Here is a 13,202-nt window from a genome sequence, read left to right as displayed (position 1 = left end):
GGTACAGGGGGCAAGAACTGGACCGTGTATCTCTGGCTTCAGAGGGCGTGCTGTGAGGGTCCCAAACGTGGCCCGGCCGGACAGGCGCGGGCCTGAGGGCTGCTGGGTGCCCTTCACCTCCAAGGGGACAGCGCTGCCCTGTCCTGCGAGCAAGCGGCTCGGTGAACGCACGCCAGCTGAGTCTTCTAGTCAGGAAATGGAGAAGACGCTTCACAGGTTCGGGAGTCTCGGCGAAATACAGACACAATCTAGGAGCCGGGTGCTCTGAAGGATAAGGGGACAAGCTTCTGGGAGCCGCTGAGCCCAAGCCCGGCTGTGAGGCCAGCCCTGCCGTCACACCGTCTGCAAAGCACCGCGTCGGCCGCGTCACTTCCCGCAGGCCACCCTTTTATAGGCACCACTGAGGTCGTGACAAGGGCTTCAGAAGCTCCCAAGCCGTGCCACCTTACGATCACGTAACTGAGTTTGCGGTGACACGGCGATTTCAAAGTGAACGGTGAACTTGCTTTGTTTTTAACACTGGGCCGTCTGAACCTCCACGTGGGACATCTGAGCCACCCGGGAAGGACCAGAGCGCCAGACAGGGCGCCGTGGAGGTACGGTCACGCGGCGGGGACGACCCGGGGGGTGTTTCGATTGCTTGGGTGAATGCCAACTCTTTTGTGGTTCACTTTCCCTGTTCATCTTTCTAAAAGGGCCGCTAGGGGAGACGATGAGCTGGCATCGGTGGGGAGTGGCTGCCTCCGCCCTTTGTAAGGGCAACGGCTGAGATTCACTCAAGCTCAGCCAGCAAGTTGGAGGTGAGGCCGGCGGGGCAGGGGGGCGGGGCGCTCAGGAGCACACCCTCGTGTCCCCGGCCCACGCCCCGCGGACAGAGTATGGTTCCTCGGGAGGGCGTGCGAGCACAGGCTCCCGCCCCGGGAGCAAACACGACACAGCGGTCGCAACCACGGAGCAAAGTTCTACAGCCACCTGGGTGCTTACGCTTCGGCTGAGAAGGGGGCGTGTTCTTTAGGGTTAGAGAGCTCACCCGGAAGCCAGAAAGGGGAAACTCCGTGCCTTCCGCTCTGTCTCTGGCCCTAAGACGCAGCCGTTTTCCCTTCCAAGACCCCCAACGGTAAGTCTTATCAAGGAGGGAAGGAGAACATCGCCCCGCAGGTGGAAGTCGGGAGGCGTGTGGCACACGCTGCTTTTCCCAACTCCTTGTCCCGAGCTTCTCCGATATTCTGTCTCTTCTAAAAGTAGTTCCACAGATGCTACCTTTCTTCTTCCTGGAACCGTGCCCTACGTAGAACAGGGGCTACGCCCCCATTTTAGATGGAAGAAGCCAAGGCCCGGGAAGGTGCGATGTTTGCCTTGGCAAAGGCCACACGGCCAGCGGCTAAGAGCCCAGGGCTTGAGTCCCGGCCCTGCCACCTGCTAGCCAGGTGACATTTGGGTAAATTATTCGGTATTTTAAAGGCCAGATCTGTCATCCAAAACGTGGGCTGGCGCTCTTACAGGGTCGTCGTGATGAACGCACACGTGAAGCACTGGCTGGAGCGCCTCGTGCACGGCAAGGGGCGGAGGCGCAAGTCCAAGGCCACAGGCGGACGGACGGACACAGACCTAACTGATGAAAGGTCAGTTAACTTGGCAAGAGTTATTTATGGTACACCGTGTTGTCAGTGAATACAAAAGGATTTCCACGGACGCCGGAAGAAACAAGTTCTAGAAGGTCTTCTTGATTGCTGGCAGGGCAAAGAGCACTTGAAGGCAGCCCGGGGCACTTCGGGAGGGCTGCGCCGAGCCATCAGCTAGCACGTGCCGTCATCCGAACACGTCCCCGTGAACCCGTCGAAGGAAGGTGCGCGGAGCCTTCCTGTGCCTCTAACCCGCCCTGCGACACTGAGGATAGTGTTTTCCTAGGCGCCTTGGTTACGTCATTCACGCCAAGTGAACTGATGCGTGTGAGTCGATAATCTTCCCGCCAGGAGCGGATGAATTCCCTGATGTCGAGTGTCTCCAGCTCAGGCGCGTGGGTGTGGGGGGGTCACTGGTGCACACTGGCCTCGCACAAGGGAATTTTCGTCACCCAAGCAGTCGGCCCGTGTCCTCGTGGGGCTTTCCGGCGGCGTTTTTCCGTTACGCCGTTTCCTTTACTTTGACAGCGTGGCCAGTGGGGACGCGGGGCGTGTGCGGTGACCCGCCAGTGTTCTGTGCTGGAGGGTCGGGGCTCTGAGACCCGAGTGGAGACCGGTGCGCCCGGAGAAGCGACGGCATCAGCAACCACCGGCATCTTCTCCGGTTTCGTGGGTCCACAGAGGGTTTAGTGCACGCGGTCCGGAGCTCTCCGCTGCTCTCCAGCTGTCAAAGCTGGTCTAACGACTGTCGCCAATCACACCCGGTAACGTCTTTCTGTTAGGACTTGTCATAGTTGAGCGAGGCAACAAATTTCTGTATTCTGTTTGTTTCGAGACTGCCTGGCGTGTTTCTTTGCAGATCTAGGAACCGGATGACCACAGCGTGATCGTGAAACACGCTTGCTCTGGAGTGGTAAGTCCTCTCTAGAGAGGTTGGTTCAAGCTTCTGTCCGGGGCTTCCCTTCCTCAGTAAGTAAGCAAGTTTTCTGCTCTTAGTTGAGCTTGCTGAAAACTCTTAGTTCAACCTATAAAGATCACCGAACATCCCAGATGAAAAAGCTCCACCCAGAGGCTCCTTGGATGAGCACACAGTGCGTTTGGGTGGCCCGGGTGGGGAGGTCCCAGATTCACAGCACCCTCCCGCGCCCGGAGGTGGTGACAGAACGAGGCCGGTCCGGTGCCCCGGCCGTCACTCGCCACAGAGGCTCACGGCGACTTCCCGTCCCCGACTCAGAAACAGGTCTCGAGTCACACGGCGGCCGGCAGTCCCTGGTCACGGGGGCTGGTCTGCTTTCTAGTTGCTTCAATAGTTTCACCAGCCTCTCTGCCGATGTCTCAACAAGAAATCCCAAATAGGACTGCCAGCCTGCTCTGTGTGTGAATGACAGCGCAGTGCGTCACAAAGGCCCCGACCACAGCGGGACACCCACCCCGGAGGCAGTTCCGGATGCGTGCGGGCCTCGCCCACCGCTGTGCGCCTGCCTGGGAAAGGCGCGCTCTGGGCACCGATGCTGGTGTTGCGGGTGTCTGCGTCCTGGCATTGCCCACCCAGCCCCCCAGGGCTCTGGAGGCATGTGGGGCCAAAAGTTGACCTGAGAAACGCTTGTCTCCACAACACAAGATATGTCAGCATCCCGAACCCCCGGTACCACAGACGCGCCCCAGGTGGAGATGTCTGGTGTCCTTGTGGGAAGGGGGACTTGGGACACAGAGGCAGACGCAGAAAGGTGATGACATGTGGGCAGCGAGGGCACAGACAGCCGGCTGCGGCCCGCAGAGAGCCTGGACGGAGCCAGCCCTGCCCACGCCCGGGGCTCCGACATCTCGCCTCCGGGACTGAGAATTAACTCCTGTCGCTTGGCTGCTGTCCCGGACGCCACACCCAGAGGCGGGCCTCTGTCCTGCTCTGGCTCGCTCACGGTCCCCAGGCACGCGCACCTCCTCCGTGGCAATCACACACGCTCAGCACAGATCAGGTTGTGTTCTTACGAGAACACAGCTGCCCCAGAGAACAATGGGGAGACTGGAGACCGGCTGTCTTTTCAAGTCTTCCAGTAACAGTCGCAACATCTGAAGGGCACCCAGGCAGACACAGTGACCCCGGGGGCCCTCTGTAGTGCTGAGACAACATTACTATCCCAGGCCTTGCCAGTAGGATGCTTCTGGAAAAGCGAAGAGAGCTCGGCAGGGTACAGTTCACGCAGGTAACCGAGATTTAGAGCAAACGCGCCGCGGGGAGGAACGCCCAAATGGCCCCGGAACAAGCCCTTTCCCGGGAGAAGGGGTGTGACCCTGGGGAAGGGGGGCAGGGGGCAGACTCGGAGCGGCTTCTGGCTTCCTCGGTCCCTGCGACCAGGCCCAAGCGGCCACGCACCGCACCCACAGGCCCAGCACCCAACGGCCCAGCTCCGCGGGGAGGGTGAGCTGCTGGCGACGAGGCAGCCGTCGCGGAGGGACCACGAGACCATGTCCCCGCGGACGACAGACACCCGGGGAGCGCCCCCTGGGGAGACGCGGTGCCTCCCGCATCCCAAGGGACGCACCCGCGCGCTCGGCCAGTGTCGCAGCAGATAACCCTACCTCGGGCGCAGAGGAGTTCCCCAAATCCGCTGTGCCTGAGACCCCGGGGCGGCCCGTCCGGTGGGGCGACGCTGGCATCTGGGCCAAGAGGCTGGTGGTGCAGACGGTGCCACGTCTTCGTCCCCATCAGAGACCCACACGGAAGCCGGTCCCACGGTCCCTGCGACAGCGCTGGAGCCGACCCAGAGGGCGCAGGCGCGGACGGGGTGGGTCCCCTGTGGCCGCCGTAAGGAGGGCCACCCTCGGTGGCTGCGGGCACCACCCACGAATCACAGCCCCGAGTCTCCGTCCTCACCGAGGTGCCCGCATGCGGGTTCTGAGGGTCCAGGCACAGCGCGCCGCCCTGCCTTCGCCGGCTGTTCCCCGCTCGCGACCCCTCCCCACGCACGTCGGAGCCCCTCCCGCTTCCCGGCTCCGCGCCCCGCCACACCTCCCGGCGTCCCGCTCGCGCCCCCACCCTGCGCTCCTCCTCCCTCCTCTACGCACCCCACCCCACCCCACCCCTCACCGCCCTCCCCCATGCCCTCATCCCCCTCCTCCATGCACCGCCGCACCCCCCACTCCTCCCTCTTCCTCACGCCCCCCGCCCTCCACCACACACCCCTGCACCCCCCACTCCTCCCACTGCCCTCTTCTACGTGCCCCCCACCCCTCACCGCCCTCCCCCATGCCCCCACCCCCTCCTCCCTCCTCTATGCACCCCACCCCACCCTCCCCCACGTCCTCACCCCCCTCCTCCATGCACCCCCGCACCCCCCACTCCTCCCTCTTCCCCACCCCCCCGCCCTCCACCACACACCCCTGCACCCCCCCCCGCTCCTCCCACTGCCCTCTTCTACGTGCCCCCCACCCCTCACCGCCCTCCCCCACACCCCCACCCCTCCTCCCTCCTCTATGCACCCCACCCCACCCTCCCCCACGTCCTCACCCCCCTCCTCCATGCACCCCCGCACCCCCCACTCCTCCCTCTTCCCCACGCCCCCCGCCCTCCACCACACACCCCTGCACCCCCCCCCGCTCCTCCCACTGCCCTCTTCTACGTGCCCCCCACTCCTCACCGCCCTCCCCCACGCCCCCACCCCCTCCTCCCTCCTCTATGCACCCCACCCCACCCTCCCCCACGTCCTCACCCCCCTCCTCCATGCACCCCTGCACCCCTCACTCCTCCCTCTTCCCCACGCCCCCCACCACACACCCCTGCACCCCCCCCCCCCGCTCCTCCCACTGCCCTCTTCTACGTGCCCCCCACTCCTCACTGCCCTCCCCCACGCGCCCCACACCGCCCGCCCCACGTGTGCCGCCCATTTCCTTCCAACCCCCATACCCCCTCCGCCCCCACGGCTCCCTCTTCCCTCCCCCACACGCCCCCTACTCCTCTTCCCCCTGTACCACCCTCCTCCACTCGCCCCTGCCCGCAGTTCTAGGGAACCGCCCTACGTCAACACAGCTGATCAGCAAACCTTCCTTCCATCTGCCACGTAAATCCCATCACGTGAGGTGACATATTCACAGGTGCGGAGGGTTGGGACGTGAGCATCTTCGGGCCATTACTCTGCTGCCACACTCAGCAAAGTGACAGATGTAATCCTTTGGAGACTTGGTTTCTCTCGAGAGAAAATGGGCTCTGCGACCCCAGGTTCCCGCCGCGGGTTAGGGACCCTGCGTCCGGGTGGGCGGTTCTCGCCAGGTTCCCCCCAGGGGTTAGGGACGCTGCGGCCACGTGGGTTGGCGGCTCTCTCCAGGTTCCCACCACGGGTTAGGGGCCCTGCGGCCACGTGGGTGTCGCTCTCCAGGTTCCCACCGCAGGTTAGGGATGCTGTGGTCACGTGGGTTGGCGGCTCTCTCCAGGTTCCCGCTGCGGGTTAGGGACCCTGCGGCCGGGTGGGTGGGTGGCTCTCTCCTGACCCAGTGCAGAAGAAGGCACCAGGCGGCTGAGGTCAGCCTCCCTGCCGAGGGAGGGCCGAAGTCAACTGGAAGTGTTTTGGAAACCTCGCTGGTGGAACAGGGCCTCTAGGCAAGTGGGAATTCAGGGGTCACCGGGGGGGCGGAGGGAGGACGGTTAGGAAGGGAGGTGCACCTGTACATCGCAACTTCCCGCTAAAACCCACCTCCTGGAAGTCCACACCAGTACCGAGGCTTGCTTCTCGCCCGAACTGAATTTTAATAAGGAAAAAATGTCTACATCGGTGTTAACCTCCAGAGAAAAGTGGCCAGATGATCTTAAAGTGTTTATTTGCCAAGAAAGAAAACACCTGTTGGACACTGAATGTGCAACCAGAGGAGAGAACTTTGTTCCGGAGACTCTGGAAGGGAACCCAGCCAAAGAGACACAGGGCACCCTAAGCGTTGGAGCCCAGGGGGCACAGGTGCACGTATCCCAAGTGAGGAGGGAGAAACAGCAGCTACAGAAGCAGGGGCTTCAAAATTCAGGAGGCCACGCGCGGAGGAGGAGAGGGGACGTAAACCAAGGATGGGGACAAACGACGCAAATCTCACGGGACACACGTCCGGGAGGCTGACGTCCTGTGGGCTGAGGGAGTACGCACGGGGGCAGAGGAGTCTGACAGCCGCATCTGTTCAGACCAGAAGAGTCTAATAGCCGCATCTTTTTATCGGGATGAGACAGACCTGTCTGGTGCAGATGAAACCACGTAACCAGGTAATTTAGAGGAAATGCTCTCAATCACGACTCTGCCTCGACCACCTCTGTCAAAGAGAACACTTTTTCAGACCAGGAAGGGCAGAGAAGAGACACTTAGGGGGTGGACAGACGGTGGGCTGAGTGGACAGAGTGGTGGGGTGCACACTCGCTGTCGGGGTCCCGGGCGCTGGCCAGGTGAGCGAGGGCAGGGTGTTGCCAGTGTTCCGGGTGAGGCCACAGGAGCACGCCGCTCCCGTTCACGGAAGCCGCGCGGGGACGCGGACCCGCACCGCCACTCTGGATCTCGCGGCGGCCCCGGGCCTCTGCGCCCTGACCGCGTGACCAGAACGGGGCGAAACGCCAGGTCTGCAGACCAGCAGGCGAGTTTCTCGCCGACCCAGCAGGATGGGCAGGCTGCGAACTGCGTACTTCGTGAGGCTCTGGAACGGGAATGTGGTCAGTGGGAGAGTAGCTTTATTAGGGACAAGTCACGTCAGAGAACAAAGGGGGTTGTTTTAAAGTTAAAAAGAGCCGGAGATGTCAAACCCCAGTGCAGGGGTGACCCTTAACGAAGGTTCATGGTAAACAAACGTGGACGGGAATTAGACGGCGCTGGGGTGTTACTGTTGGTTTTCTTAGTTGTGACAGTGCAGTTGTCGTAAGTGGGAGAATGTCCCCCGCTTAGGAGGCACTGGGGAAAGCAGTTAAGTAGACGTCCCGATGCTGAGACTCACTTCGAAATAGTTCAGCCAAAAAATAAGTAAAGCGCACACACACGCTGGGCAAATCGGCGGAGTACTGACCGGCAGGTGTCGAGCGTGGGTGTGGGATGCCACCACCAAGTTGTCATTTCAGCCCGAGTGTCTCCAGACTCTTGCGGTAAATTGTGTGCGGGCAAATCACGCCAGGCTGGTCACATTTCGTCTTTGCGAGGGGCTCCTGGGCGGGCCCGCGCGGGAGCCCCTCCGGTGGGATCTCACTGCTGGCCCGTCCTCCCCAGGGTCAGGAGGGTGGCCTGAGCCTAACCGCTTGGCCTTAAGGGCTGGCTCTTCTACGGGCGACGGGGAAGACAGAACCCGAGTCTGTCAGGGTGAACAGAGATACGGCATCTGTGGCATCTGCCCCCGGGTCTGGCACGAGAATCCTCGACAAGCATCTGGAGGTGACCGGGGCCGAGAGGACGCCCTCCCCACCCGGGCCGTACAGCAGGGCTGTTGGCCAAGCCTCGGCTGACGAACAGCCACCGATGTCCCCACACGGGTCTGTGCCCACGTGCGGGAGGCTCGGGGGAACAGGGCCCCGCAACGACCCTGTCGGATGTATTTCTCTGGAAAACTTGAAGATGCAGAAGTCCCGTTCATAACAGGTACAGGTGGCTGGGCGACAGACGGAGGCGCTACATTGAACCAGGAATCCAGATCTTCATGACTTCGAATGAGGACGGATGTGAAACACCTCTCAGGCACCTGTGTGAGGGTGTGGGGACCGGGATCCCGGGGGACAGAAGGGGCCCCCGGACTTCAGCTGATGGCGACCCCAAGACGAGCGGACCTCGTGGCTTGTGACGGGCCTGCAGCGCAGTGAATGTGAGATTGCGGCAGACGGTGGCGTGCCCAGGGCGGGGAGGGGTGCGCCCACGCCCTCTGAAGGGCCACCGGATCGCTCTGGCCAAAGAGACCGGAGCCCGTCTGGAGGGGTCAGGCCCAGCGGGCGGTGGCCTCAGGGCCCCCACGGCGTCAAGGCTCGTGAGTAGCCCCGCGAAGGGAATGCTGGGGTGGACACAGCCACGCCGTAGGGGGTCTCCCGAATCTGTGGCCCAGCTGGTGGAAAGGGGTAAAGATGATAGAACACCTGAGCCCCGAGTGGCTAAATTGTGCCAACAGTCAACGCCCTTGGAACCCCAAGGGGCTGGTGGCGGGGTCTGTGCCGTGACCGCGTAAGGATGCCACTTCCAGGCGCCCTCGGGACGTGGCCCGTCGAGAAGGACTCCTGCTCCTGAAACGCCGCGTTTGCCTCTTCCCGACTTCCCGTAGAAACACCACCTCCCCTCCGGTCTCGGGCAGCGTGGCCGCGGGGACAGCTTCTGCGTGGTGCAGCCACGAGAAAGCCCACACGGAATTCGCTGGGATACTTCCTTGTCGACATCAACAAACCCACGGCCTCCCCGCATCTGGAGGCACAGATCCGGACGGCTCCGAGACCGGAACACGGCAGCCACGCCCGGTGCTTCTCTGGACCCATAACTTCCTCGTGGAGGTGAGACGCGTGCAGACCCTTCTCACACCAGAGGAGGACAGATCCCGCTTGCTTACCAGATTTAGGAGTCTCGCCCAGGACCAGTGCTTACGGGCAGATCGGGGCAGGTCTGGGTGGCTCAGAAGTGCCCAGCCCGGAGTATTCTTCTATGGGGAGCCTGCTTAGAGTTCAGAAAAACCAATTGAAACCAAACAGTTGTTTGGAAAGAAATTATTTTCTGGGTGTTGTTTTAAGGACGGCAACGCTTAGCCAAAGTACCGCAGTTCTTGTATGTATTTCAAATATTCATCTCTGGGGACGTTTGAAATTTGTGTCCATTTTTCTGACACAGAAAGTGTCAGGCTCGTGCACAAGCACATGTGGGCACTGCCACCAGCAGAGGGTATGGGTTTGGGCCCCAGCGCCCTCATCTGGCAAGTGCAGGGCTGGTTCCCGGGGGGACTAGAGGCGATGGGGCGGGGGGGCGGCTTCATGCGCTCAGCTGTGGCCTGGTACCAACAGGTGCCCTGACCGTGGGGGACAGCCAGGCAAGGTCAGCCGTCATCCCCACCTGGCCAGGTCCGCGAGGCAAGGCAGGGGCGCCCGCGGCTGCACCCTGGCTCCGGAGCTGAGCTGTGATCTCTTTCACGACAAAGCCCCGAAAAGCCAGACTGTGAGAATGTTCCATTGAGGGCCTTTCGTTCGGTCGCTGGGTATCTGGGCCCTGGGCTGTTCTCTCTGGTTTCACCTCTAAGTGTTCTTTGTCTCCATCTAATCTCTTCCTTGTTTTTGTGACACAGAATCGAAAACTTTTTTTTTTTTTTTGTTTAAGACGGTATGCCAAAATAGCATCATATTCCTGTTCTTAATTTAAAAAGCAGATGAGCAGAATATTGCATAATTCCCCCTAAAAATACAAATACATTTAGGAAGCATATTAAATTCTTCAAACTTGTAAGATGACGGAGCACAGACAAAGCCGGTTCATCTGTTCCTAAATCGTCCTTGGAAACACAGCTCCAGGCTGTCAGGGATGGAAAATGGATATCGGAGCCACTTCTGAATTTCCCACGGGACCTGCCAGCCTCTGCTAGAAGCCCCGGTGTGGGAGCAGGGGACGCCCTCAGACGGGCCCCAGACGAGCAAGGGCGCCCAGGAGGGCAGAGGGCAGAGGGCGCGGGGAGTGTGGGCATCACAGGCCCTGGGAAGCCCCGGAGTCCAGCTGGTAAACCCCGTGGGCGCGGACTGGTGCGCATCATGGACGTCACGAGTCCCGTCTCCCGGATGGAGGACCGTCTGCGTGGACGGGAGGCCCGGGCCGCGGGGTCCCGCCAGGCGCACCCAGGAACCCGTCAAACCAGGCAACGGGGGAGCGGGGTGGGAGACACCGGGGAAGCCGGCCGAGGCTCCCACCCGCCGCCGCAGGCCCAGAGCACTCCGCGTGCCGGGGAGGGTGCCTTCTGCGCTCACGGGCGCCGGCTGCCTTTTCACAGACACCACCAGCCACTTGCCCAGCACCTTGCGGTTCCACCACGGGGCCGATTCTGTGCCGTGCGGGCCGTGCACGCTCACCAACAGGACGCGGGGTACTCGTCTCTGGTGGAGTCTGGCAGGACCAAGGAGAGCGTAAGCCGTGCCGTCCCCATCCTGCTCAGGGAGGGACGAGGGCCGAAATCTGCTGGTAGGATTTCCCTCTAAACGTGAAGGAGGCCGCAAGTGTGGGGGACAGTGGGGTCCCCGGGTCACCCACGAAAATGTTCCTGTGTCAGTGTGCTTGCCCTGCCATGCCATCCGTGACCAGCACAGCTGCCCCTTCGTGACCCCAGACAGCCAAGAGCACCCGGCCAGGCTGCTGGGGCAGGGGCACCGGCCACCTGCCCCCCAGCGCCTGATCCAAGAAGGGCGGACATCAGGGGCACCAGGGCCTTGGGACAGGACGTGCTACCATCGCTAAGGTCCTGGCCTGTGGCCACAGGGATAGCATGGGGCACCTACCGTGGTCCGGAGGGGTGCTGGAGGGAGATGCTTTGGTCTTTACCACAAGGGACCTGATAGTCCACGTAAGCGACCAGACCCAGGGACGCGTTCCGTCCCAGTTTGCTGAGTGTCGGCCCCAAACAGCTAAGTGTTCCAGGTACAGGCAGAAGCCTCCTGGACTCCCCATCTAGGCCCTGAGCACAGCGGCCACGTTAGATCCTCGCGTGGCCCCGTATCTGGCAGCAGCCTGGCACGCAGTAGGTACTTAATAAATGTGTTAGTCAACGGCTTTTTTTTTTTTTTTTTTTTTTTTTTTTTTGCTTTTCTTCTAAATATAAAACACATAGATGACAAAAGCTCTTCTACTATTAAAGCCCTTCAGGGAAAAACTCCTCAGACCTCACGGAGACAGAGGGCCTAGCCTGAGCCCTCACTGACCTGTTAGAAAACATCACACCCAGAAGCGCGTTCAGATTTCGAGGGTCTGTGACGCTGTCGTCAGTGTCTAAGGCGACACGAGATGCCAGCTTTTAATCTTTCTGACCCGTAAACTCAGATCAGATCACTGCCATTTACATCTGAGCATCTCCCGAGGCATCTACTCCTGAGGCATCTACTGGGCCAGGTGAGGGGGCCCGGCAGGGGACGGCCCGTGGCCACGACACCAGGCTGCATCATGGGCTCCAAAGGGCTGGGACCCGGGGTCTGGGACACGGTGGTGGGGGGGGGGGGGCGGCTGTCCCCACCGTGGACGCCGATTTTGCTGAGGGTGTGGCTTTGCTGTGCCCTCAAAAATGTCAGCCGATGACATTTTATCATGTTGGCCGTACGTGCAAGGACCCCTCGTCTGCAGATACTAAGATAGTAACTCTGTGCACACATTTGCTCTTAACGGATCAGTGTTCAGTGAGGGTCCGTTCGTGTAAGGCACTTTGGTCACAAACGCACCTCCGATCCCTCTCCTCTCTCCTCCGTGCAGGGCGGGTTCATACGTGAATCAAAGCGCAACCCTGGCCTGGAACGTGCTAGAACACAGGAGGTTGACGCGCCTGTTAAGTGACGCAAGAAAAGGAGCCCCGCCAGGCGGGTTTGTTTGATCACGTCCTCTGCGGCCTCTCCTTCTGTAGGTCACTGCTAACACACTCAACCCCTGACGTAACTTTGTCTCCTACTCGGCGCAAATTGCTTTGCAGAACTGGTCTCTTTGTGTCGCTGCTTTCTGGCGGTGATTCCCGGCCAGAGTCGGCCCTCGGCGACGCCTGTTGACCCGAGCGTCAGGCGGGAAGACTGCCGTGGCACCAACCAGCGCTCACGTCCTGCCCACGACGTGGCAGCCGCTATGCTAACCGCCCTCGGGGCTTGGCGATTCCAAGGAAGACAGTACGACCCCGATTACAGACGAGGAAGAGGTTCGCAGCAGCTAAGAAACGAGTCTCAAGTTGCACGGTAACGGCCAACAGAGCAAGTGCCGGTCGGGGCACGGCCGTCCCCAACCCGGGACTGTGCCGCTGGAGCACAAAGGAAGGAGCTGACCCCGTTTTCAGGCTAGGGGCGGCTTCCCAGGGGTGGTGTGTTCGCCGGCTGGGCACCCGGGGTGGGGACGGCAGGCGGGGGCAGCCCAGCCCACCCGTCACTGAGGGCCGCCCTCCCTTGGCCGGGGCCCCCGGGCGGCTACGTACAGGTCAGCACTGCCGGAGAGCGGTTCTTGTGTGCGTTCTCCGCCCTCTGGGCCACGAGCGAGCTGTTGGGCTCCGCCTGGTAGGCACACAGCGCCTCCCACTCCTTCTCCAGGCGGTTCTTGTTCTTCAGGTGGTCCTCCATGTAGGCCTGGAGCGGAAAACACAGAGTCAGGGAGGCGTCGTGACACCCAAGGGGCCAATGGACGGTGCAGCCCACACGTCCCCTGCGGGCACGCGTGAAGAAGCCGGTTCCTACCGGATCCAGGAAGAACACGTGTTCTGCGGGTCGGTTCCCGGGGGCTCAAAATGTGCTCGCTCCGGGCGCGGAGCCTGGGCATCAGGGACACTTGGATAATGACGGGGGGCCCTGTCCGCTATTATGAACTGACCGGGGAGACAGAACTGCACACGTAGGGCCAGACCTGGTCACCTGACCAAAAGCTGGAGTAGATAACGTGTCCGGACAGA

General features: G+C 61.5%; 1 protein-coding gene across 1 annotated transcript in view; it reads right to left on the bottom strand.

Annotated features, from left to right (window-relative positions):
- Positions 1-13,202, bottom strand: part of PTPRN2 (protein tyrosine phosphatase receptor type N2) — an 806,499-nt gene that overhangs the window by 44,845 nt on the left and 748,452 nt on the right. Inside the window, exon 16 of the mRNA XM_086680696.1 lies at positions 12,735-12,882. Within this exon, the coding sequence (XP_086536822.1) occupies positions 12,735-12,882 (148 nt within the window). The remainder of the gene's footprint in view (positions 1-12,734; positions 12,883-13,202) is intronic.

The sequence above is a fragment of the Puma concolor genome, chromosome A2 (assembly GCF_028749965.1).
Source record: "Puma concolor isolate L17-30 chromosome A2, mPumCon1.1.hap2, whole genome shotgun sequence".
In the NCBI taxonomy this organism is placed as follows: Eukaryota; Metazoa; Chordata; class Mammalia; order Carnivora; family Felidae; genus Puma; species Puma concolor.
The sequence above is the reverse complement of the archived record's forward strand: the minus strand, read 5'-3'. Positions and strand labels throughout refer to the sequence as shown.